The sequence below is a fragment of the Chiloscyllium plagiosum genome, unplaced genomic scaffold (assembly GCF_037043375.1).
Source record: "Chiloscyllium plagiosum isolate Xiang-an unplaced genomic scaffold, Cpla_swu_hap1 HiC_scaffold_39, whole genome shotgun sequence".
In the NCBI taxonomy this organism is placed as follows: domain Eukaryota; kingdom Metazoa; phylum Chordata; class Chondrichthyes; order Orectolobiformes; family Hemiscylliidae; genus Chiloscyllium; species Chiloscyllium plagiosum.
Genome location: NW_028270177.1, coordinates 8,435,779 through 8,461,886, shown reverse-complemented (window position 1 = coordinate 8,461,886; position 26,108 = coordinate 8,435,779). Strand labels below are relative to the sequence as shown.

The window sequence follows — 26,108 nt, the reverse complement described above, 5'->3', positions numbered from 1 at the left end:
GGAATAAGCTTTACACACAAGTGAATTAGCGATAACACATCCTAACTGAGAGGCAGTGGGAACTCAATGCAGAAGTGCTCTTTGCTTTTATTTTGATTGATAGTTTGTAATGAGAACCAGGGAATAAAGGCCCTAGGATAGCTGATATTAAACATCTTCCAAAATGTTTAATTTAGAACAGTAAGCCATGTCAAGAGAGCTCAAAACCATGGTATGCTTTTCCTGCTTGATGCGGGATGTCGGGAACATTTCCAGTGCCTGAGGCCAGCTTCTGTGCAGAAACTGTCTCCAACTGCAGTGCACAGCTGCATGGGTTTCAGTGCAGCAGCAAGGGACACTGTGGAGCATCCACGAGGCAGAGTATCGTGAAAAGTACATACAGAGAGGCAGTCGCAACACAAGATCAGACACCATAGGCAGGAAGGCAATGGGTAACCACCTGGCACAGCAAGTGGACTAGGTAAGCAGTGCAGACGTCTTTTGCAGTTATTTCCTTGTAAAATTATTATACCACTTTAGATACTGCTGAGGGAAGTTGCCTTTTATGGGGAAGCAGCAACCGCCAAATTCATCGCACCACAGTTGGCTCTGCTACATAGAGGTGTAGTAAAAAGTACAGGAATGCAACAGTTACAGGGGATTCAATTGTAAGGACACTAGACAGGCATTTTGCATCTGTAAACAAGACTCCAGAATGATATGTTGCCTCCCTAGTGCTACGGTCAAGGATGGCTCAGAGTGGTTACAAGGCCTTCTGGATGGGGAGGATAAACAGCCACTAATCACGATACACATTGGTCCAAATGACAAAATTTTTTGCAAAAGGGTTGATGTCCTAATAGCAGGAGATAGAGAGTTTGGAAGTCAGTTGGAAAGTAGGACCTCAAAGGTAACAATTTTAGGATTGAAACAAGTGCTATGTATCAACCAGAGCAAAAATAGCAAGATATATCAGATAAATAAATGACTGAAGAGATGGTGCAAGGGGGAGGGTTTCAAATTGCTGGGGCACAGGAACAGGTTCTGTGGAAGGTGGAACCAGAATAAACTGGGCTGGTTACAGCTGAACAGGACTGGGACTGATGGCCGAAGGATGAAAATAAGTATGACATAGTCCGGATTACAGAGCTGCATGGTGACCAGGAATGTGAAAACGCCAAGATGCAAAAAGCATTGGTAGGAATTGCATACTGAACAGTAGGGGTGATGCTGGGAATTGTGTTGAACAGGAAATTAGAGATACATGCAATAAAGAACATGTAATTATTCTGCATATAGATTGGGCAATTCAAATTAGCAACAATACTATAGAAGAGTAATACCTGGAGTGTATACAAGATAGTTCTCTGAACCAATATGTTGAGGAACCAACAAGAAAACAGGCCATCCTCAACTGGGTATTGTGTAACGAGAAAGGAATAACTGGCAATCTAGTTATGCAAGGAGCCATGGAGATTAGTGACCATAATACGATAGAACTGTTGGAAAATAATGCTCATTCTGTGACTGGAGTCCTAAATTTAAATACAGGTAACTACACTGGTATGAGGTGTGAGATGGGAACATTTCTTAAAGGATGACAGTGGAAAGACAATGGCAAACACTCAAAAAGCACACGATTGAGCTGCAACAATTGTTCATTCCTGTCTGGCGCAAAAAGTAAAACAGGAAAGGTGACCAAACTGTGTCAAATAAGGGAAATTAAAGATTTCATTCGATCCAAGGAAGAGGCATTCAAATTGGCCAGAAAAGAAACAACAGACCTGAGAAACACATAACAGAAAACAGGAGGCATAGGCCAATGAGCCATTTGAGCTTGCCTTCCATTCATTATGATCATGGCTGATCATTCAACTCAATAGCCCATTTCTGCTTTTCCCTCACATCCTTTGATCCATTTATCCCCAAATGCTATGCTTTTATGACAAAAGTAAAGAACGGACCTCATTCATTGATTTCAGAAATTGCTACTTCTGACAAGCCTAACTACAAGAGACACAGGGTGGTGTCAAGCATTCTACCACATTTTGGATCTAGAATAGTCAAAACCATGCTTTGGAAGGTGGTGTTGTAGAAGTCAAATATGTGAAAGAGACAGCAGTAAAGATCTTTGTCCTTTTTCTTAAAGATTGCATCCAGTCAAGTTGAGAAGCTCTGAAGAGTTTGTTATAAGCACAAAATACTAAAACGATTGCAATCATATTAGTGAATCCATTCGTGCATAAAAAGGGTCAGGTAGAAAAACATTTGAAGTAAACTTAACTGCGATGCTGGAAAGTCTGTTTAACTTGGTTCAGGATCTATCTAAATCAAAAGATAACACTGGTGTAGATTCTGTTTCGTGATCATGAGGATATGGAACTTGCATCTAAGTTGCTAAACCTTGGCTATATTAATTGGAGATTTTCTTTCTGATCTGTTATGTGCTGGAACCTTCACAGCTTTTGGGCAGGAGTGATTTCTAAATTGAACAGCTGAACAATGATTAGATGCTTATTCTGTCCCACCAACACACTCCCACTATGATGATGCTCTGAATTTTACTTACAATTATAGCTGAAATGCACTGTAAACAGAAATGCACTGTAAACAAAGTGATTACTTTGGCCAGTTCTCAAATAACTTCAGATAGATTGTACCATGACATCACTGTACAGTCAGAAGGGCAGTTAAACACTGAATTGCACATACCATTCTGGTATATGCTAATGCAGAAACACTTCAGAAAACAAAGCTGTGTGTCAATTGAAATGTTTCAACATTTTCAATTTGGTCTGATTCTAGAAACACAAGCAATGATTTCCATGCTTTAGCATGGCATAGACCAAGAAAGAGGTAAAAATACCCAGGTAAATCTTCTAAGTTAAGGTAGAGTAAAGGCAAAATGGTCTTAGATTCTGAACTTTATTATAATTAGAAATCTACATCTCCTTTTAGCTGGGGGGGGGGGGGGGTGGATTGGGGGAGGAATCAGGCAACCTCTGATCATCGTCATTCAGCAAATGCAATTCTTAACATCGGGTGAGGACAGAGTTGCTGTCACAAGTTAAGTGCTACACAAATAAACAGCCACTTGGGCAGGTACTGCACAAAACCTGGCACCCATGGAAGCATGCCACATGAGGAATAAACACACAAAAAAACTTGCAAGAAAATGACAAACTAAAAATTGAATTTAAAAAGCAGTACTGAATCTCCCAAAGGTTGATGATCATCTCATACTTGCATGTTTGACAATCCTGGAAATTATGCTAATTAAAGCAATTTACCATTACAAAATGTAAACTGTGGTTTCTATGAGGATACTCTCCAAACATCTCACTCAGTGATATATTGTAAAAGCGATGGTAAAGTGCAGTATAGCCAATGGCTGAAAGGCAGTTTGGATCATTGATCAGTGCCAAAATAGGCAGCTACCAAATTCTGCTAAAATGAATATAGAGCTTTCATAACTAGTCTCAGTAGTGCAGTTTAGAAAAAGAAGAAAAATCCACCTTGGGTTCCTGCAGCAATCATTTGCCAATCAACTGTATTGGAAAGAGAGTGTGCAGATAAACTGATATTAACTGAATCAAACTTAGCTATAGCAGCCAACTCTTACTGTCAAAATGGTCTCACTATCTAACCTCACAATGCAAACTTAGTGACACATGAGAAAGATAATCACCCACAAAGCTATACTCTCTTCTGCCCATCCTCTTACAATTCAGAACTTTTAGCTAGACTCAGAATAAATTCTTTGATGAAATGGTTGCAACTGATAATGAACAGAAAGGAAACAATGGTTGGAATTTTGTCATGGATTTTTAATCATTCAAATGAATTGAAAAACTTGCCTACTCAAAGTACCCACTTTGTACTTGTACTTACTTAACGCTCTGGAATGGTCCGGGTTCCTTATTCCTTTAGCCCGCAATCTTTGAAGTAACATTGCAGATGACAGCTGTTTTACAAGATAAACTGCCATGGAATAACTCTGGAAAAAAAAATGCAGTGGTCGATCATGATGTTAACTGTATCAACATTCAACCACATCTCCAAACACTGCAGTTAAACTATATACTTCTTGTCAAATTTAAATTATCATATTGAGGGCTGCATCTAGTTTTTTTAAAATTGTATGCATCTTTCAGGCAGCTTTCTAGAGCAAATACGCCCAATGTGTTAAATTATGTATATCCAATGATGGAAATGTCATTTTCCCACATCACAGAAAGGAGTTTGCAATTTTCACTCTTACTTCTTCTTAGCTGGCAAGTGAGACACTATATGTACCAATGTGGTGCTCCTCATTTGTTGGTGGAAGCAAACTCAGCCAAGTTGTTACCTAGCAGTTCCTGCCAGACAGCAAGTGTGAAGAGGGTTGAGATTGATTGTAGTGACCTGCCCGTTCAAGTTGTTTATCTGCACTGGTTAGATGCAGACAAGAAAAATGGTCAACTACATGTGACATAGCTGCCCTGGCAAATCCTAACCCATGGAATCCAAATTCAGTCAGGATCCTCAAGAGAGCGCAAGCTGGAAATAAAATCTCAGAGAGCGCATTGTGAAGGAGTTTCCTACATTGAATAATTATTTTTAGATCCTCCTTTTGTACTAAAACTTATGAAACTTAATGAATAGAAAATCCATGGCCATTTCAAATTAATATGCAGTCCATTACTGATTTATATTTGTTGAACCTTGTTGACCTGCAGCAGTTATTTCACAGGATGTGGCTAGACCAGCAGTTGTTGCACATTCTAATTGCCCTTGAGGTGGTGGTGGTAAGCAGGCTTCTTGAATGGCTGCAGTCCATGTGGTACACACACATGCACACCCGTGATATCAAATATGACACCTTCCAAAACTTCCTGTGTGGGGAACCCCTTTCAAATATTCATAAATGCTCATCAGAAAAACTTTTGAACTATCCAAAGAAAAATACAAAAGCTAAATACTGCAGATGAAATTCAAGCAAAAGCAGTTTTTAATGAAACAACAAATGTTAAATGTTCCTCTCTCCATCGATGTTGCCTGACTTGCTGAGTATTTCCGACAGTGCATTATTTTTAAAGTAATATGTTTTGCAATGGTGCCACAACAGCCTTTAAACTCTTTTGAACTGAGTCCACTAAGTTCTATAGCCACTCTGCTGAGTCTGACCAGATGCCACTCATTTCTAAATAGGCTAAATATTTTTAATCAACCTAGCGGTGGATGCTCCGACAGTGAGTAAATTTAAGGAGTAGCTAGGTAGATTTTTAATTGGTAACGGGTTGAAGGGTTATGGGGAGAAGGTAAGAAAATGGGGGTGAGGAGCATATCAGCCATGATCAAATGGCAGAGCAGACTCAATGGGCCAAATGGCCTAATTCTGTTCTGATATCTTATAAACTGGACATATTATGACACATCTTTGGGGCATGAGATTTGAACACAGATCTTCTGACCCAGGGCTGGAGTCTCAACACACACCACAAGAGTCTTTTGTGTTCTATTGTAGTTAGATGCAGGAACAGCAGATGTGACAAAGAGGATATCCAGACCTTGGCCCAGGTAATTAATTATCTATGGGTTTGCAATCTGTATGATACCTTAAGTATTTACACCAAATTATAGGAACCAATTTGAACAGAAATATACTTCTTTCTTGAACACATATCTCACCTTGGGGTCTTATACAAAACATAGGTCTATTGGTTGAAGTGGTTAACAAAATAATGTTCTAGCCACATTTAGTAAAAGAGATGCTACTTTTCCAAAAATCCTAAACATGCAAAAGTGAGATATGAAGCAATTGAAGTGTTGTTTATTGACCCATTACTTAAATCTATTAATCTGGGAATTATTTTGTTTTAATCCCAAAACAAAAAGCAGAAGCCAAATTCTAAAATCTCAAATTACATCACCTCTTTCTAAGGACAACGATTAGATTCCCTACAATGTGGAAACAGGCCCTTCAGCCCAACAAGTCCACACTGACCCTCCAAAGAGTAACCCATCCAGACCTATTTCCCTCTGACTAATGCACCTAACACCATGGGCAATTCAGCATGGCCAATTCACCTGACCTGCACATCTTTGGAATGTTTATATGACAACCAGCAAAACGCTGCAGTCTAACCCATCAGTACTAACAGCTGCAGTAAAATATCTACTCAAACATACAGCAGAGATGGTCAAAGATAACTTTTGATCTTTCTTGACTCCACTTTGCTGCACTAAATTATCATACAAGTTAAATTAGTAATCAGAAGTGTTCCACATTCCATGTCACAATTTCAAAGTGGAAATGGCATAAACTTTTACTACCAAATCTGTCAACAACATTATTATTTGTGAATAACAGACGGTGCCAAGTTGCAATCTTAGATCAGACTTGTATTCTTACACAGTGACCAAAAGATGAAACATAGCAGCAATGGGTTTTAGTGCCAAGTAGTGTCCTGCCCATTATCATTGAAGTTCTCCCCAACCAAGTTCAGTTTGAAACTGAAATGCAAGAAATAGTTTCCATTTCAAGGTAAAAGGGGTTTCCAACATAACTCTCCCTTATAGAAAGATCAATAAACTAGATTTCAGGATTGGCTTCACCAAAACAAGCAAAATAGTTCAAGAAATGAATCGACCCAAGGGATATGTATTCATTTCCCAACATCCTTCAGTTGTAAAGAACAGTTATATCAGACTCGAAACATTAACTCTCGTCTCTCTTGCTCTCTTCCTTCACAGATGCTGCCAGAACTGCTGAGTCCCTCCAGCATTCTATCTGCTTACCTTTATGAAGAAAAGCATTATTCACATGGCAATTTCTTTTCTCAATTCATCCACATCTGTACTCTCTTCACGCTACATAATTTCCTCCAATTATAATAAAATGTGGGATACCATCTTGCGGGGTTGCAGTCATTTGATACATGGCTGTCAGAGGACAGCGTACAGCAGCTAAATCTAGCTAGTCCTTACTTAGGACCATACTTGATCTCCATTTCGCCCTTCCAAAAGTCACAAATTAAGAACAGGTTGAAGATACAGATTACAAAAAATTTAAAGCTTCATCTTTAGGCTTTCATGTAACTGTCACTTTACACACATTTTTGCAGATGCTTATGCATATTGATTTCAGCAAGTTAATAATTACCTCTTTACTCAAGATACCTTCCTCTCCCTCCTATGACACAGGTTTTTAAGAAGCATGCCTTTTTGTGGTGCCTCAATTAAGCATGTGACTGCCTAGCTGCTGCGTGTTGGCAAACAATTCTGATTCACATGCCCCCTCACCCATATAGGAGCAAGGAATGGTAACCAAAATAGAATATTTCCTTCCCTGGCCCCAGGGCAACTGCTGCTATTCTAGCTGAAAACAGCATTTTTGGCACATACTTGTAATTGAACCCTACATTTTTGCATGGATTACACCCATTCTGTGCTGTATTATTATAAGAGGAGCTAATAAGGAGCTACAACGTGCAGCTGCCTCCCCTTATGCTTTTGCTTATTGCTGGTGTTAGCTCATATGTTTTTGCTGCAGTTTGGGTTACGTCATCACAGTTCTTTTCATGGGGGATACTTGGTGCCCTGAAATCTAGACAAAAGTATTGAAACAGTATCCACCACTGCTGGTACAATTAAGAACAAAAGTCAAACACAAAACAATGAACATTTCTTTTGAAATACCTTTCACTAACCTCTAAAATTGCTGCCACAACAATGAGAAACAAGCAACAATTCACTCTAGGAGAAAGTGAGGACTGCAGATGCTGGAGATCAGTCAAAATATGTGGTGCTGGAAAAGCACTGCAGGTGAGGCAGCATCCGAGGAGCAGGACAGTCGATGTTTTGAGCATGTGCTCTTCATCAGGGATCGGGGGGGTGTGCATGCGTGTGCGGGGCCCCAAGGGGTCACCTCCATTCCCACATATCCACTCCACTCTCCTCTCTGACCTATCACCATCACTCCCCTGCCCTTCATCTACCTATCGCATTCCCTGCTACCTCCCTCAAGCTCCACCCCCCTTCCATTTCTCTCTCTCTCATCGTCTGGGAACCCTGCACTGCCCGGTTCTACCTTCTACCCAAAATTCACAAACCTGACTGCCTGGGTCGACCAATCGTCTCAGCTTGCTCTTGTCCACCAAACTTATCTCTGCATACCTTGACACCGTCCTGTCCCCTTTGGTGGATCGCCGCACATACATTCAGGACGACACCAAAGCCCTCCACTTCCTCTGTGACTTTCGCTTCCCCGGACTCCAACGCCTCACCTTCACCATGGACCTCCAAGCCCTGCACCCATCTATCCACCATGGCAAAGGCCTCCAAGCCCTCAGTTTCTTCCTCTCCCGCTGACCTAACCAGTACCCTTCCAGTGACACAATCATTTGATTGGCTGAACTGGTCCTCATCCTCAACAATTTCTCATTCAAATCCTCCTAATTTCTCCAGACCATTGCGGTAGCCATGGGCACCTGCATGGGCCCCAGCTATGTCTGCCTCTTTGTTGGGTACGTGGAACAGTCTCTACACCAGCACCACTCCCCACCTTTTCCTCCGCTACATCATTACCGAATCTATACCATCCGAGGAGGTTGAACAATTCATCAACTTCACGAACACCCTGACCTCAATTTCATCTGATGAAAAATATGGTGCTGGAAAAACTCAGCAGGCCAGGCAGCATCCGAGGAGCAAGAGAATCGACGTTTCGGGCATAAGCCCTTCTTCAGGAATGAGGCTAGTGTGACAAGCGGGCTGAGATAAAAGGTAGGGGGGAGGGAATTTGGGGGAGGGACGCTGGGAATACGATAGGTGGAAGGAGGTCAGGGTGAGGGTGAGGGTGATAGGTCGGAGAGGTCGGGAAGAAGAGGGCAGTGCTGAATCCGAGGGTTGGGACTGAGGTAAGGTGGGGGTTTCCGAGCTCCTGAAACCCTATACAGAATGATTTTTAAAAAACCCAGCCATAATGTGTTGTGCTGTTACAATTAATTACTTTGAAAAGATGAAGAAAAGCTTACTCTTCCGATTTCTGCTGACCACGAAACCACAATAGTGTTCGGCACTGTCGTGGACAATCTGACTAGTGAGGTAATATTGATTGGCCGGCTAGGTCGCTTTGGTTCAACACCATTTTTGGTTGGTGGTAGGTAACCCTAGAATAAAATTTAAAAGTTACTTAAAAAGTTCCAAGAAGACTGAGTCAAATAAAATCTCGCAGACCAATTACTTTATACTTACTGGCAAGTTACAGGTTTTCCCATTTACTTTCACGCAGAGATTTGGTGGAAAATGATCTTCTTGTGGACAGCTCGTTTCTGATAAACAAAACCTTGAAAAAAAAATCAATTACAAACTTAAAATTATCTGCATTAATCAGATCTACGATTAATACGGTCTAATTATAGTGAGTTTTGAGAAGATTTGTAGCTCTGGCTGAGGTTTTGGATGTAGGTTTGCTCGCTGAGCTGAAAGGTTCGTTTCTAGACGTTTTGTTACCTTACTAGGCAACATCTTCAGTACGCAAAATTCACAAACCAGGAGCCCCCCTCAGACCCATAGTCTCGCTACCTGGAACACCAACTTACAGATTGGCCGAGGAGCTACACCAAAGACTAAAACACTTTGTAGAAGGCTCACGCCACTCCATCCACTCCACCCAAGAATTCCTGAAGACCATCACAGACAGTAAGATAGAAGAGGATGAAATAATGGTCTCCTTTGGTGTAACAGCCCTGTTTACTTCAATCAACATTAGCCTGGCCAAGGAAACACTGACTACACTATCAGAAGACCCAAAGACACATACACCAACCACCACTAACTTCATCAACAAGGAGAATATCATCAAGCTAGTGGACCTACACCTTACCACCCACTTCACCTTCAACAACAGAACTTACAGACAAACCAATGGAACACCCATGGGATCTCCAATATCAGGGTTCTCAGCAGAGGCAGTAATGCAGATACTTGAGCAAACAGCTCTGCCAACCATCCAACCCAAACTTTGGGTCCGCTACGTGGATGACATCTTTGTCATCACTGAATGAAACAAGTTAGAGAAAACCTTCAAGACCATTTAAAATACCCTTACTGGCATAAAATTCACTAAAGAGGAGGAAAACAACAACAAACTGCCATTCCTAGATGTCACAGTACAGCGAACAGCCAATGGGAAACATCAAACCAGCGTCTACAGAAAAACAAAACATACTGACCAAATATTGAACTACATAAGCAATCATCCCAACACCCACAAATGAAGCTGCATCAGGACATTATTTCAATGAGCCAACACACACTGCAGCACAGAGGAACTACGCAAAGCACAGGAAAATCACCTATACAGTGTATTCAAAAAGAATGAGTACCCAATGAACACAGTCCACCGATTTCTCAGCAACAAACCCAAACAAGCAGACAAAACACATCCAGAAACCCTAGCCACTCTCCCCTACATCAAAGACATCTCAGAAATGACTGCCAGACTACTCAGACCCCTTGACATCATGGTAGCCCACAAACCCATCAACACACTAAAACAGCAGCTAATGAACTTGAAAGACCCTATACAGACAATGAGCAAAACTAACGTCATATACAAAATACCGCGCAAGGACTGTAACAAACACTACATTGGACAAACAGGCAGAAAACTAGCCACCAGGATACATGAACATCAACTAGCCACAAAAAGACATGACCCTCTCTCAGAAGTATCTTCTCATACGGATGAAGAAGGCCACCACTTCGACTAGGACAATACATCTATCCTAGGACGAGCCAAACAAAAACACGCACGAGAATTCCTAGAAGCATGGCATTTCAACCAGAAGTCCAACAACAAACACATTGAGTTAGACCCCATCTACCATCCCCTGAGAAAAGGAACAGGAAGTGACTTCACCACAGGAAATGACATCACCAATCCAAAGAAATCCAAACATATAAATAGAAAGCAGGAATTTTCAGCATTGCTTTGCATGAGGTCCACTGAAGATCTTACCTAGTAACGTAACGAAACATCTGGAAATGAACCTTTCAGTTCAGCGAGCAAACTTACATCCACGGTCTAATTATACTTAGGATTGCATGGATTACTTGAATAGGAAGTTCCTGTCTTGATATTCAGCATCTCAATATATACTGCATCCAGCTTTAGGTGATTCTAAACAGTTTCTTGGTCCAATTATCTCTGAATACATTTAGCTTTTGCAATGGATCAATCACTGAGTAACAAATAAACAACACAACTTTACAATTACAATGCTGAATTATAAACCAGGATTTCAGTTACTGCTAATAATGGACAAGTCACATGCAAGGTTGAAACATTGTTTGATAAACCACAAGTTTTACTTTTGCTACTCATTTACCATAATCGCATTAGGGCAATGTATTTGTGACAAAAATAAGTGAAAGTTTATGACACAGAAAGAGATAAAAAACTAATAATGTTACGCTTTACAAGAGCAGTCTCATTACGAAATAGATTCAACTATTTTACCCTCGACCACATCCTTACAGATCCCCTTAACAAATTTAAAGTTCTGGTTCTTGGCGTAGCTTTAACTGGTTTCTGAAGCTTTCTTCTTACTGGCTTCTCAGCACTTCCAGAGGAAACACATGGTTCTCCAAATACTCAACTGCCAACAGTTTTCTGTACCTAGATATTTTTCTCAGGTCATTCAGGACATTTTCCTGTGGTCCAGACTTTCTGCAGACCGTGAAACTGCACTGCTGCTGTTTCAGGCCTTTTCTCCTGCTTCCCTCTGATAGAAGCATACATACATGCCTGACCTTCTGGACAGTTCTGTCTTTCTGTGATAGTCAATTCCTGTTGCCATGCAAAAGTATCTTTTTCCTCTTTCTTCTGCTGTTAAGAGTGCAATGAATTACTGACCTTAAGGATATTGAAGAATTCATTTAGACACATGTGTACAGAACTTCAGATATTTGGTACAACTGTCAGAACTCAAAATTGAAACCAAAACCATGTTTTCCTATTCTTAATACGCACACACACACATAGAAATACAAGTCATACATAAACCTAAACGTTGTTCTTCCATATATGAATCCAAATTTCCAAACAATATTGTGTCACATATTGTCAACAAAAAAAAAATTTGTATCACCAAATGTATTTTAAAACTTGATACATAAGGCAATCAACATTCTAGGACTAGGTTGCTATAGGAAGAATTTATAGAATTCTCCAATTCCTCACCAACTGCACCTCCTGAAGTGCTGTCTAGCCTTGAATCACTGTGAAGAGCTCAGAATAAAGTAGAACTTGAAATGTTCAGTCAGAGCCCTTACAATTATTTTTCTTAAAACTGCTGTGATACTTTGTACTTGTCCAAATTAAAACCAGTTCACATGCGGATTGGTGGGGGGAGGGTGGGGGGGAGAGAGAGAGAGAGAGAGAGAGAAGGCGGCGAGAGGAGGGAATGGGAAGGAGAAGGTGGGGGAGGGGACATAGAAGAGAGAGAACAGAAAAGGAAACAGAACAGCAAGTGAAAGACAAACCACAAACATGCACTTACCTTAACTGAACCTGAACTGTGAAGTCACACTTGGTCCCAGATATGTCCCTACATAAAAGTGAAACATTTTTCACACATTTAACACTAGTATTCATGAAGGAAATTGCACAGTACAATTCAAAATCTTCTATACGTATTCTGAAATAGGATAATTTATACAATTTGATTCATGATGATCTAGGAGAAGTTTTGTAAACCAAACTAGTTTTTATAAAACTAATAAAAGGATGGTGTTGCTACCAAAAATTTTTCCTAGTTCTATTATTGAGTTGCAACTAACAAATTGAAAAACAGCATTTATTTTTAACTATCAGAAAACTTCATTCACCAACATTCCTTAGATACCTTAAAGTATATGATAAGCAGAACAGGGCGATTAATGATATGAATAATTATTTTTTGATGCTCAAAACTTGTGATAAATGGCAGCTGCCACTGTTACAGAGTTGCAAACATCTGGGATTGATAAAGGATTCAGGGCATTACTGCATTCAGGGCAACACTGAACTAGTTTTATAAATTATGTCTTCACATCATGCTCAACTGAGCAGAATGTTTGAAATATATTGAGACTATAAAAGCAGGAAAGGCTACGGCTCATACAATGTGGGTAAGCCTCACTTGCCGTATCGCGTTTAATCCTCCTCCAATAAAGTAGCAAGGTCTTGGAGAAAGTATGGTGATGATTCACTTGGTTAATACTTGGATAAAGGGCTGAGCGGTGTGTGGAAAACAGTGGTTAAATTGCCTGGAGATTAAGAGCTTGACAGACTCGAGTGCATAAAATAACAAGACGACTGGTGAATCATTCTTTCCAAAACAAGGAAACACAATAATAGAATTCAAGCTAAACTGGTTCAAAGCAAATCCAGAGAAGGTATGGGTTACACAAAATATGGAATGATTCCCCTCAAGGTTGATGGATGTAAAGATAAATACAAACATTTAAAAGAAGATGGGTATTTGCATCAAGGCATACAGAAAAGGGACAGAACAGATGTCATGGCAAACAAAACAGCACAGCAGAAAATGCTAAAGAAACCCTGCAGATCTAGCAGTATCGGTGGAGAGAGAAACAAAGCCAACATTTTGAGACAAGACACGATTTCTTCATAATTGCAGACTCGAAATGTTAGCTTTGTTTCTCTCTCCACAGATACCGCCAAGACCTGCTGAGTCTTCCCAGAATTTTCTGTTTTTATTTATTTCCAGAATCTTCAGAATTTTGCTTTTATTAAAATTGCAGAGCAGATGCCTTACTTTTGTTCTTAGTAATCTTTGTGCATCGAGAGCAAAGGTGAGAGGGTGGAGGGGAATTGATTTATCAGCAAATTGAATCTTGCTATACGATTTCATAAACTGAATTTTAATTTTCAAATAGGTCTATTTATGAAAATACGTTGAAGCAATTTAAATCAAAACTTAATTAAATTGAATTAAAAATTTAGTCTTACTGAAAATTAGTAAATTGGGTAATAGTGATATTTTCCTTCTTTTTCATAAAGCACAGAGACCAAACATAGAAGACAAGTAACGCTCAGCATTTTGAATACTTCAGTGGAGAAATTAAAAAGACAAGACTTTTAAGTTTTAAAGTGTATAGATAAACCTAAAGCATCCTTGCTGAGCCAATCAGGCCAACTAAAACCAAAACAGAAAGGCAGCAAATTACTTACATTGAGTTGCTAATCTGTTGAACTTGCTGAGGTGTCAATGCAAATGCGAAACAAGTCTCCTGAAACCGCTGACCATTGTCTGAAGCTTAAGAGAAAAAGAAATCCCAAATTTACATTTTTCAAATCTGGATGCAATTTATAATTGCAAATTTAACAAATACAAGATATGGTGAAATGAGTCATTTCAGTCAGTTGATCTAATCTCATTGGAATTATTTCTAACCAATAGAAAGATCCAAAGTAAATTTATTGTCATTATTCACATGTTCATAAACCTTTGCTCTCGAGAAGATGTCTGTCCACGTGTATTGAAGAATTATCTTCGTCATGCTTCCCTCTTCAGCCCCAATGTGGTAATCATATTTATTTAAAACAGTGGTGACAAAAACATTTTGGAGAAATCCAATTCTGTACAACACACTTCGTTTGGTATTCTCCTCAATGATCTCCTCAACTTGCCTCCAAATTCAAAGTGGCTGCCAGAGGAAGTGGTGGAGGCTGATACAATTGCAACATTTAAGAGGCATTTGGATGGGTACATGAATAGGAAGGGTTTGGAGGGATATGAGCCAGGTGCTGGCAGGTGGGACGAGATTGGGTTGGGATATCTGGTCGGCATGGACGGGTTGGACCGAAGGATCTGTTTCCATGCGTACATCTCTATGACTATGACTCTATCGCAGACCCTGTGCTTTATCCTGTTATTGCACAATTCAAGGACTCTTGCAGACAATAATTCAACTTTAGTAGACAAAATTTCAAAGTTTTTGCTTGGTATTTTAGGATTAAAAAGGAAAATAATTTAGCACATTTGTTATTGAAATTCTGATAGCAAACAGCAATTAATACCAGATCATATTCCAATAAATGTTTAGCATAGCATTTTCCAAATACAAAGTCTGGTACGGCATCACATAAATGTCAACTTGCCAGTTGACCCACACAGATGGTCACAAGACATGCAAGAACAGGATCAAAAACTGAATAATCCCAATGCAAAATTAAAACCTGTATAATTAATTAACATAGTATGACAATTTAAATGCTGAAATATGACATTACTTTGAGGGTATTTATAAACAGTACAAGCTTAATCAATTAGTTACCCTCTTCAGTTTCCTTCAATTGAGTTATTGCTCTGCAAGCAATGCTTTTGCAAAGAAAGAGGGTACATTTTTAAGTCTGACATTAATGCTCATCACAGGATGCGCTGGGCTGGGTTTGTTAAATTTGCACGCTAAATTGGACAGGGCACAGATTAGAGTGTCAAGGTTTTTTTTAAATTTGGTGTTGAAATCAAGAAGTGAGTTATTCCATTTCTGTCATCCATGTGACCTAAACAAGATCATTGTGGTTGCGATGATCTAATGCCAAGGATTCATGTCCACTTGAAAGTCAAAGATGAAGGTCAATGAGAATTGCATTGCCTGCATGGCACAAAGACAAGAAGCAGCTTCATTTAAGAGGAAAATATGTTCTAATTTATTTAATACGAATGCCACACGGTTCAAAGCAGATTTGGCTCACAGGTGCAGTGGCATTTCAAAGACAACATTTTGACTTAACAGTTATCCAAATATGTTTGGTTTTGATTACTTTTTGAAGGTATTATTTAGCAGTTGATGAAAGAATCGCCCTTGTACCTGCAGAGATATAGTCAGGCAAGACTACTTTAGGTAGGAGAAAAAAAAATTCTCTTATTAAAAGTTTATCATAATTTAGTGCAATAACCTACTTAACTTCTAGTCCCCAAGGTAAAACTTAAAAATTCTGTTGGCATTTACTCATTTTTCCAAACTCAATAAGTTTGTTTGGCAGGTTAAAGGTTATGTCACTTTCTAGCAAATATTGTCAGAATCAAGGAATATCATGCGAAGGCACGAAGGAATATCCAGCCAAGGGAGATCTCTCAATTCTGAAAGTTTCTGAAAACAAACTGTGAAAGGTAAACCAGTAAAAGCAGGAAAGGAGGAACAACTTAAAAGATATTCATTATACAGAACAATTTTAGAATATGTGATTTATTGCAAGTGGCTATTGGGCAAGAAATATCATTTAAACGGCATATCTATTTGGAACTTATTAGCATGGGGAAAGGGCAGAGGCTGGAATAGTTATAGATTGAGAATCATAGCATATCCAAAATCAGCAGCACAAAAGGCATATTGAACTGCACTGTAATTCAAAAATATAAGGATTGTCAAAATCAGAGTTTATCAGAGCTTTATGATTTGTAAGAATTATTAGCACTTCCCAACCAGGGTTGCGAACTGAGTTTTAGTGTTCAAGACTTAAATTGTAACCGTGTACTTCATCAAATATTCAAGACAATAAATGAATTTTCACCATATGTACTGATATATCTATTACGTAATAAAAACAAAATAATTTTCTGGTAACTCTTTAAAGCTCTCAAATATTAGCTAACTTTATCTTTAGATGTTCACTGCATACTTCCAACATTTTGAATTTCTCTATGTAGTACATCCTGTGACATACTGACATTTATTGCAAAAAACGAAGTAAACTCCGATTTCAATTCCTAATATTGTTTATCATTTCCATTGCATTATACTTTATTCTAGTCTCTTGCCAAGGAAATATAGCAATAGAAGGTTTCCATAAGGAAAGAGATTATAAACTCACCTATTTGAAAAGACTGATATGGATATTAACTGGAGAAAAAAGTAAATGGTTTTAAAATATTTGAGACGAATGGCTCATAACAGCCAACATATTTTTCCTATCATGGTTGAGGCAATTTCCGAGTTCTTATAAGGATCCTACAAGTAATTATTTTGGACAGTTCAACCTGTCAGCCAGTAGCTAAGTGTACATAACAATTGCATGGCATCAATTGCACAGAAGTTTCAGAGAAGCTGCTACATGGCGATACTAGTTGTTATGGACCAGACGAAACTCTCTGCAAATATAGCATGGAGATAGACCAGGCCCCAAAGTGTAAAGGTATTGTGTTCCAAATGTAATTCAATTGGTCATACTACTCAGCTTTAAGCAAAACCAAGATTTATTCTTACCCTTTAGTTAAAATACAAACAAAAAAGAATACGTATAACTTTATCACTATTAGAAAACTTAACAGAATAAATTTAACTACTAAACAGCAACTGTTCCAATATAGTAACAATACACCCTTGGCAAAGGCGAATTCAGTAAAACAGACCATCTCACATTCAATGTTTTTCCAATCCAGGAAGAAAGAACAAAGAGAAAATTCTGGCAGAGAGAACTCAAGCTTTTAGCCATAGCCGATAGAGATGCAACAGCTTCCACAGCAAACTTCAAAACCCAACTGCTAAAAGCTAAACTAAAACTTTGGTTCTGTGGGAGTCTTGACTCCACCTATTCACACTACTTCTGCTGTTCCAACTTTCACAAAAAAAACCAAAGGCCTCACAAGCTTCAAATAGACAGCTATATACCTATGGTTCAAAACCTCTCTTTCAAAATAGAAAGGATAAAATACACCTCTTCAGGCATATTGTTGTCACACCAGACATTGAAAAAATGCAAGCTGATGGAGTATTATTTGCTTTTCAAAAATTGTTGGGATGCTTCCTTTACAGGCAACCAATCTAAAATTAACAATTCTGTGTTTCCACAATGGGAAAGCATTCTGTTTGTTAGCAGAAAGATCACAACAGATTAGGTGGATTGGCCATGCTAAATTGTCCAATAATGCCTGGGGATTTGCTGGCTAAGTGGATTCGCCACGGGAAATGCAAGGGATTGGTGGGATGATTTTAGAAGGGTCGATGTGGACTCGATGGGCCAAATGAACTGCTTCCACACTGTAGGAATTCTATAATTCTATGGGAAACAGCATTCTGAATCATACAAGTCATTTCAGCAACTTTTGTGAACAGGCATCATTGAACTACTTATAAGGGGGCGTTTAGAGGAATTAGTTTTAATTTGAAGAGTTAAATGTCAATAGTTCATAACTGCCAGTCTGTCGCTAGAATCTATTAACTTACAATACCTCAGAATACAACAGGATCTTGATCAGATGAGCCAAGGGGCTGAGGAGTGGCAGATGGAGTTAAATTTAGATAAATGGGAGGTGTTGCAATTTTGGGAAAACAAACCTTAACAGGAGTTGTACACTTAAAGGTGGGGTCCTAGGGAGTGTTGCTGAACAAAGAGACCTTGGAGTGCAGGTTCACAGCTCCTTGAAAGTAGTCACAGGTAGACAGGATGGTGAAGGCAGCGTTTGGTATGCTTTCCTTTATTGGTCAGAGTATTGAGTACAGGAGTTGGGAGGTCATGTTGCAGCTGTACAGAACATTGTTAGGCCACTTCTGAAATATTGTGTGCAATTCTGGTCTCCTTCCTATCGGGAAGGTGTTGTGAAACTTGAAAGGGTTCAGAAAAGATTTACAAGGATGTTGCCAGGGTTGGAGGATTTGAGCTATACAGAGAGGCTGAATAGGGTGGGGCTGTTTTCCCTAGAGCATCGGAGGCTGAGGGGTGACCTTATAGAGATTTATAAAATCATGAGGGGTATGGATAAGGTAAATAGATGAGGTCTTTTCCCTGGGGTGGGAGAGTCCAGAACGAGTGGATATAGTTTAGGGTGAGGGGGAAAAGATATAAAAGGCACCTAAGGGGCAACCTTTTCATGCAGAAGGTGGTACGTGTCTGGAATGAGCAGACAGAGGAAGTGGTGCAGGCTAGCACAATTGCAACATTTAAAAGGCATCTGAATGGGTATGAGAATAGAAAGGGTTTGGAGGGATATGGACCAGTTGCTGACAGGTGGGATTAGATTGGGCTGGGATATTTGGTCGGCATGGAAGAATTGGACCAAAGGGTCTGTTTCCGTGCTGTTGATCTCTATGACATAATAGTTTTGTTTAATACTGAAACCTGGTACGAACTTTGTCAATCTAGGTCTGCAAGACAGGTAAGCTGGGGAAGTTTGGTATGCTTTTGAAAATCTTTAACTTTTATGAAGACTGAGAATAGTGGGTTTTGATTCCTAGCATGCTAGTTCATACATTGTATTGTTATGAAGGTGTAGAAGTGTACTGTGCCTTTAAGAAAGTTAAAAGCTAGCAGAACTACCTGACAGCACCATGTGTTCTCAACAAGATACAATGTAACCTTTTGATCCAGCAGCTAGAGTAGCTGGTTGCCTGGAGACAGAAACAAATTTGAATTAGGCCAATCAGTTTAAAGTATACCCCAAAAATACCAAATTCCAACCAAGTTTGAATTTAGCATATTGACAATATTAAAAACCAATGACACAATCCGATCCTTTGAGGGTATAAGACTGGGAAAAATGAACAGTTGAGGGAGAACGGCCAAGGCACTAGCATGTACAGACTGCACGAAACACAGCTCTCTTATCTATCAATGACCTGTGAAAGAGATGTCCTAAGAAGAAAATCTCCAGACGACAATCCAAGTAGAAGATTCGACAGCTGTCTGGCTTTGAAATTTGAATTTTCAGTAAATCTTAATTGGGTATTTTATCAGACTAGTTTTATAGAAGGGAAAGTAAAAGACAGGTGGGAGGAAGGAGTTGTAAGTTAATTGTGCTGTTCTATTTGAAGAAATAAAGTTGTTAATTTTTACTTTAAATGGTGACCTTTGGGATAGGTCTTGGCCTCTCAAATTTTAACAGATTACCGCACAGGGTAAATCTTTTCTGAATTGCTGGTTTAAATTAGCAATGGGGACTTACTCTGTGTCGTAATGTATGTCCATTATTGTCCATTTTCAAACTAGTTAGTTGAGGAGGTATAAGTTTGATTTTTCTTTTCATACCGCTTCAAGATATTCTGTAGATGATGTGCCACTTTAGGCCCTCTAATTTGCAATTAATTTCAATATAAAATCAATAGTGTTCATGGGTGAGTTCAAGTGCAGTGAAAAAAACTCAATCTATTCTCACAACATTGTCAAAAAATAAATATTGCACACCCAATTCTATGTTTTGTTGTTGTTTAGAGAACATCTGCTTTATGAGTTAAACAGATAATTACTTGTAATTTTCTCCAAACAACCCCTCTTTCAAAGGTACAACTACTTGCTTGGTTAAAATTCCAGAAGCAGTTCTCTTGTATCCTAGACAATATTCTTCATGTGGAAACCAAGAAAATGAACATAAGTTGTTTGCCTGACGAAGCATCACAGTCTGGTGTGATCCTGTCCTCTTCTAACATTCATTTTCCTTTAGCCATTGTGAGATACAACCAGAAAGGTGAACTTTGTTCGTGTTGTTATCTACTCAAAGCGACATCAATGATAAACAGGGAAAAATTGTGCCAAGGTCCATCATAAAAAACACACCTGGCAGTTGTATTTTTTTCACAAAGAATCTATGTGCTTTTCATTCTATTAGTCACTGATGCTATTTATTGAAGAGTCATTACCTAAGTACACATTCAGCCAACAAAGCAATACCCTTCATATGTAACATTTGATTCAAAGATACAAAAACAACACACGCAACACAGAACATAAAGACAATTAAATCTCACATTTGCCCTTGGAATCACTGAAGAAAATTGTGACTTTACAGCAGTCTTTGTGCAAAGATTATCCCTGTTTTGTTAGTTCATATACATGCAGAGACCATCAGGCTCAAGCACCTTTTTCAAATTTCCATTAGCCACCGCTCATATACTTCAAAAGACAGTTATCGCCAGAAATATATCCAATTATCTTGAACTTTTATCAATTCAAAAGCATTCTTGGTAATGTATTCTACAATTTTTCTGTGACACTGTATAAAATCAATTCTGACTTTGTTCCTCAATTTTAATCTTTAGTGTAGTCTCTCAGGTTGACCGATTCTTCACAAGTCAGAGGAGAACCATTCATACCAATAATACATAAAATAACCTGGCAACAACTGTTAACCAGCAGGAGTAGCAGAGCATTGCCTTACCTATCCCTTCATCTACAGAAACCAACACTAAGCCAGTTATCTCACGTCGAGATTTACACTGGTCCCAAGTAAACAGTCAGACTAAGAATTCTGGTATCAATGTACACCTAATGCAAGTATCAAACTGCACACTCACTCTGTAAATAAATATGTCAGCATACTTGAGAACTCAAATGAAAGTCTGTACTCTCTACAATTGTGAATGGGTAGTTAAAATGAGGGACATGCCTAGAGTGAAAGAAAATCACCTTCAGCACTGTATTTTATTTATGCAATAAAAACAACAAACTGCAACTAAATAATTTTTTGTGATCTTCCCCCCAAAAAAAGAGCAAAGTGTTTAATGTTTAAGCTTTACAGGGTGGAGTACACGTAAGTAAACTCTTTCCAAGGCACCAGAAAATCTCTAAATTACAGAGGAGCCCAACCTGTTACTGCCCATCCGAGATAAGTAACATTAATCAAAATACAAATGTTGGGAAACTATAATGCAAGTCATAAACGGAGAGGATTAAATAACAGTTTTTGTGAGCTGATTGAGCTTCAAATATCAATGACACAACTTTTAAAATCTCTTTCCTTCCCTCTCCTGAGCCTTTTTAAAGACGCTGATGAGCATGGTACACTTTCATAGATACCAACTGCCCCTATGTTTCCTTACTCTTCACATGAATTATAGGAGAGTGTCAGCAGACTATACAAGTAGATTGCACCACTGCTAGCCACAATGCTTCCAGTCAACATTCACAACCCACAATTTCCAGCTGAGCTCCTCTAACCTACAATGCATCAGGATACCCTCCCTGCTGAAAAGGTCATGCATGTGGATTCTGTTTGGCTCCCATTGGGACAGCAGCAGGTGTAGACCTATTCATCCAAAAAGATCACTGAGGCAAATAGAACTACACATGAAAAATAGTCATCTTGAGGTACCCAAAAAAAAATGCCAGTCTCCATTTGCCTTAACCCTCAGTATGTCAGCATTTATGGATAAAGGAAATATTGATTTGGTTGCAGAATGGGAAGGAATCCTGTCTATGGAACAAACTGCATATAAGTTTTGTTCAGATCCAAACTTGCATTTCTAACCTGATAGATGTGATCAATCACATTTTTAAAAACAAAATGGTATTTAAGTCATGCTTTCATTTCAACAAAGCCTTTTATGCAAAGATACCCTGCAAAACCCCAAAAGTCTTTTGCCAGTCATTGTTGAAAATGTTATAGTGATTTCTTCTAGTGGTATGTATTTTCAGTAAACTTGCTGGCAGGATTCCATGCAGAAACATGGAGACAGCGTTTCAGGTTACTGCTGATAGCAACATATTTCGTAATCTACCCATTCGCTATAAATAACTTGGGCGTTTAGTATCTTAACTCTTACGATCATTGCTATCAGTAGTGACATGTTTCCAGAGTACAAAGTCCTTGAAGTGCACTTGAGACTTCTGCTCTCTCTCAAATTCTGACTGCAAACTATTAAAATGCAGCAAGGAGGCACTTTTTTTGCTTCAGTACCCAAGTGCAACCTAGCTTACAAAACTGAAAATTTGTTTGAAAAAAAAACTTTTAAAAATTATGGTGGGAAAAATACTGTATTTTGTGAAACAAAAATGAAAACAGTACAACACATTACTAACACTGAATTACAAGACCAATTACTTTGACAAGAATTTTCCAACAAGTTAGTAGATTGATGCAAAAGGTTTATATAGTTTGAAAAAATGTAAACATGTCTCATTCCAGCAAACCTTTGACACTATAGCTAAACATAGATAGCACCATCAAGGCAGGGAGCTGAACTCCTAAGCTGCAGTAAAAAGTCACAAGTGACTAAATGTACAGCTTGGTTCATTTACATTCCTCCATAGAAAAAGATAGCAATGTTAAACAACTTTGTTGATCAAGACTCAATTATTGGGGAAAATGAAAAAAAAGAGCAAAATGAAGTTTTCGAAACAGGAACTTCAACTCCCAAAAAACTGTGAGAATTGGGTGTGTGACTAGGGATGGGGTCAGGAACAAAGAAGTGGAAGAGAAAGAATATGCAAGTGTGAATAAATGTATCTCTGAAAAGTCAACATTTGCTTCATATTTTCCATATTTACAATGAATGAAACTAACAATTGTGACTTCAATATAAAGTACATACTAATACATGAAAACTAATTTAGAAGAGGTCACCATTCAGTCAACCCAGAAGATATCCATGATAGAAGCTATACATTTTCTTATGGAGGGATCTATCTTTTATAGGTAAAAAGGAACATGCCCCAAAATTGCACCTTTTTGTATTACACAAAAGCATTGTGACAATGGTGCATCCTCCACAGCAACACATTGACAAATCAGATTCTATTCAGCAACCAAACCTTCCCTCGTGTATTATAAATCATTGCTCCCTTTGAAATGTGGCATCTTTGCATCTGTCTTGATGAATGTTAGACAAAGATCTTCAACAACATGTTACTTTGTCAAAATTGCAAAACAAGTATCTAAATGAGGCAAAGAGCAAAGGGTTCTAGACCACAAATATGCAAAATGCTGCAAGTTACATAAAGACGCTACTTCTGGAATTAAAACTAGAAAGATTATGCTAGAGTGCATTGAACACTGGTTAGACCACAGGTGAGGTTCTAGTTAATATTTTATTAAAACCAGTAGAGGCACTGGACAGATTGCAAGGATGGTTTGAAGGATTTTGTTTGGAAGAGGTGCAGGTCAGAGTGCAAAATAACTACATAAGAGGGTATAACATTTTCAAAATAAGCCACAGTGTTGGATTGCCTGACATAATGCAACTTCTTTATCCACCAGCCTCCAAAGAAAATCAACAAAAGCTGTATTTTAATATATTGTCCTAAGATTTGTTCCATTCTTTTAGCAGTCAGTCAGTACACTGATGGAGACACAATGCAAAATCCAAAGAACATGGAATGTGCGGACCAATCTCAGTGTTAGAAAAGCACTCCATGCCTCTTCAGTAGAAAGCGAATTCAATTCAATGTATGATTCGTGTGATAAAAGAAAATGTAACAATCATACAAGTCCAAAATTGGTCACTGCTCATGGGTGAACATACAAATATGGACACAGAATTAAATTTATCATTTAACAGTTAACAACAGATAAACTTACGAAGTAAAAACAAGATAGATTATGAATCATCCAACTATTTGTATCTTAAAATAGTCTAACTGTCGTGGTTACAAGAAATATTTCAGCTACTGAAAACAAATCACGACATAAGTATTCTCAGATAGAATAATATTGGTTTATTGAACTGGATTTCTTATGTTCATCTCAAGCACTATAGAAATGGCAACAAAATAAGTCTATTTTGGGCACCTGTTTCTTACCTAGACTAGTTGGTTTTATCAGTTCATCAAGAATGTCATAAAAGGGCAATTTCTGCAGTTTTACATCCGGATGGACAGGATGGAGCGATGATGTCAGGTGTGGCAGGTCTAGTTCGTGTTTAGGTCCCAACAGAGAAACAGCAAGCAGTGGAGATGTTGTTGCATGCCCATCGTAGGGGAGCTGTGGGATAGCAGCTGGTGACAATGGTGTAGTCATGGAAGTTGAAGTTGAATGAACAGAAGAAAGGGTCAGGTCAGCGGGTGTCACAATCTTCTGTGGGAATCTCCGCCTATATAGTTCCTTAATTTTCATCTGAACAGCTGGGCTGCAGCCAGCTTTCAACAAATGCAATGCTTTTGTTAGGAGTTCGTGTTTACGACCGTGTTTGTTCCGTCCTGCATAGCCCAGTAACACTTGAAGCTCCGACACTCTAAGGCTCATAACCATTTGCTTTAAAGGGATTGGGAAAATAAAGGAGAGAGAAAAATCATTAATAGGAAAATGTTGTCTTGTGATTAATTAATACAATGTTCTTGTATTCACAGGGCTAGTGCCACAAAAATATTACACCTCATTCATGGCATTATAAATCAATTAAAGTTGTCAAATTAGGGCCCAGTCTAAGCAGTACATAATGCAAAATCCAATAGCCTTCAACAAGCCTAATATGGAAGCAACAGACAACCTCACTTAAATATTTTTTTCCAAAGTCAAATTCAGAAAGCTGTACAGATATAAATATGGAGGACCTTATGGACGAAGTAAGGCTATTTGCCAATCTGACTTCAACTATTGGCATTTTGGTTGAGTTAACATGCATTAGCACATCATTGACTGTTTCAATTCAAAATTAATACTGATACTGAGATCTTATTTATCATTGGATTGCATTATAGAAATTACCCATCTATTTGTCCAAATTTTACAAGTTTACCAGTTTAAACTGCTAAAAGATGCAGTTTTGGAAGCAAGACTCAACAACCTCTTTTAGAATCTATTTGCACATTATATTGTAGATGACGATTCAACTTCTTGTTACTTTTCCAGATTACTTCCATTAAATTATTTTTGAAAGCCCTTAAATAAACTTCAATTTGTTGCTGCAAAAAAGTGTGCACTTGTAGGTTTCCAGGTACACCGTGGCAGCACTTATCAAAAGTTTTATTTAAACATAGCACACATAAGCTACCATGCAGCTGGAAAGGAGTCAGTATTAATGGAACAATTAATGCTGATACAATACTTTTTTCATTTCTTTCCACAGGCAAAATAATATAGTACAATGGTGAATTAACTTTAAAGGAGATACTGCGGATATTTTTAAATCAACATGTTCAGAAATGCTATAACACACCATTAGAGCAGATGGTACTGCAACCCAGGCCTCCAGGTCTAGAGGGAGGGATAAGTTAGTTATCTCCACATTCAACAGATCTGTAACCACTGCAGATTTGGCAAAGCAATGTTTATAACAGAAGTGCATGCAGTTTACAGTACTTATCAGCTCTGAAAGCTGCAGAATGATGTTTTTGCAACATTGCTATTTGTCTCCTATGTTACCAGCAACTCCATGAGCTGAAAATGTGTTGCTGGAAAAGCGCAGCAGGTCAGGCAGCATCCAAG

At 38.6% G+C, this 26,108-nt stretch overlaps 1 protein-coding gene and 1 pseudogene across 8 annotated transcripts in view; one reads left to right on the top strand and one right to left on the bottom strand.

Moving 5' to 3' along the window:
* The window catches only part of pias1b (protein inhibitor of activated STAT, 1b), a 152,735-nt gene that overhangs the window by 31,683 nt on the left and 94,944 nt on the right, over positions 1 to 26,108 (bottom strand). For all 8 annotated transcript variants that reach the window (XM_087981412.1, XM_087981414.1, XM_087981416.1 and 5 more), the window contains 6 exons: positions 24,485 to 24,935; positions 14,204 to 14,288; positions 12,528 to 12,575; positions 9,217 to 9,307; positions 8,997 to 9,131; positions 3,871 to 3,976 (listed from right to left, as the gene is read on the bottom strand). In XM_087981412.1, coding sequence (XP_087837538.1) covers positions 3,871 to 3,976; positions 8,997 to 9,131; positions 9,217 to 9,307; positions 12,528 to 12,575; positions 14,204 to 14,288; positions 24,485 to 24,935 — 916 coding nt within the window. The remainder of the gene's footprint in view (positions 1 to 3,870; positions 3,977 to 8,996; positions 9,132 to 9,216; positions 9,308 to 12,527; positions 12,576 to 14,203; positions 14,289 to 24,484; positions 24,936 to 26,108) is intronic.
* On the top strand, positions 9,479 to 11,754 carry LOC148138625 (uncharacterized; annotated as a pseudogene).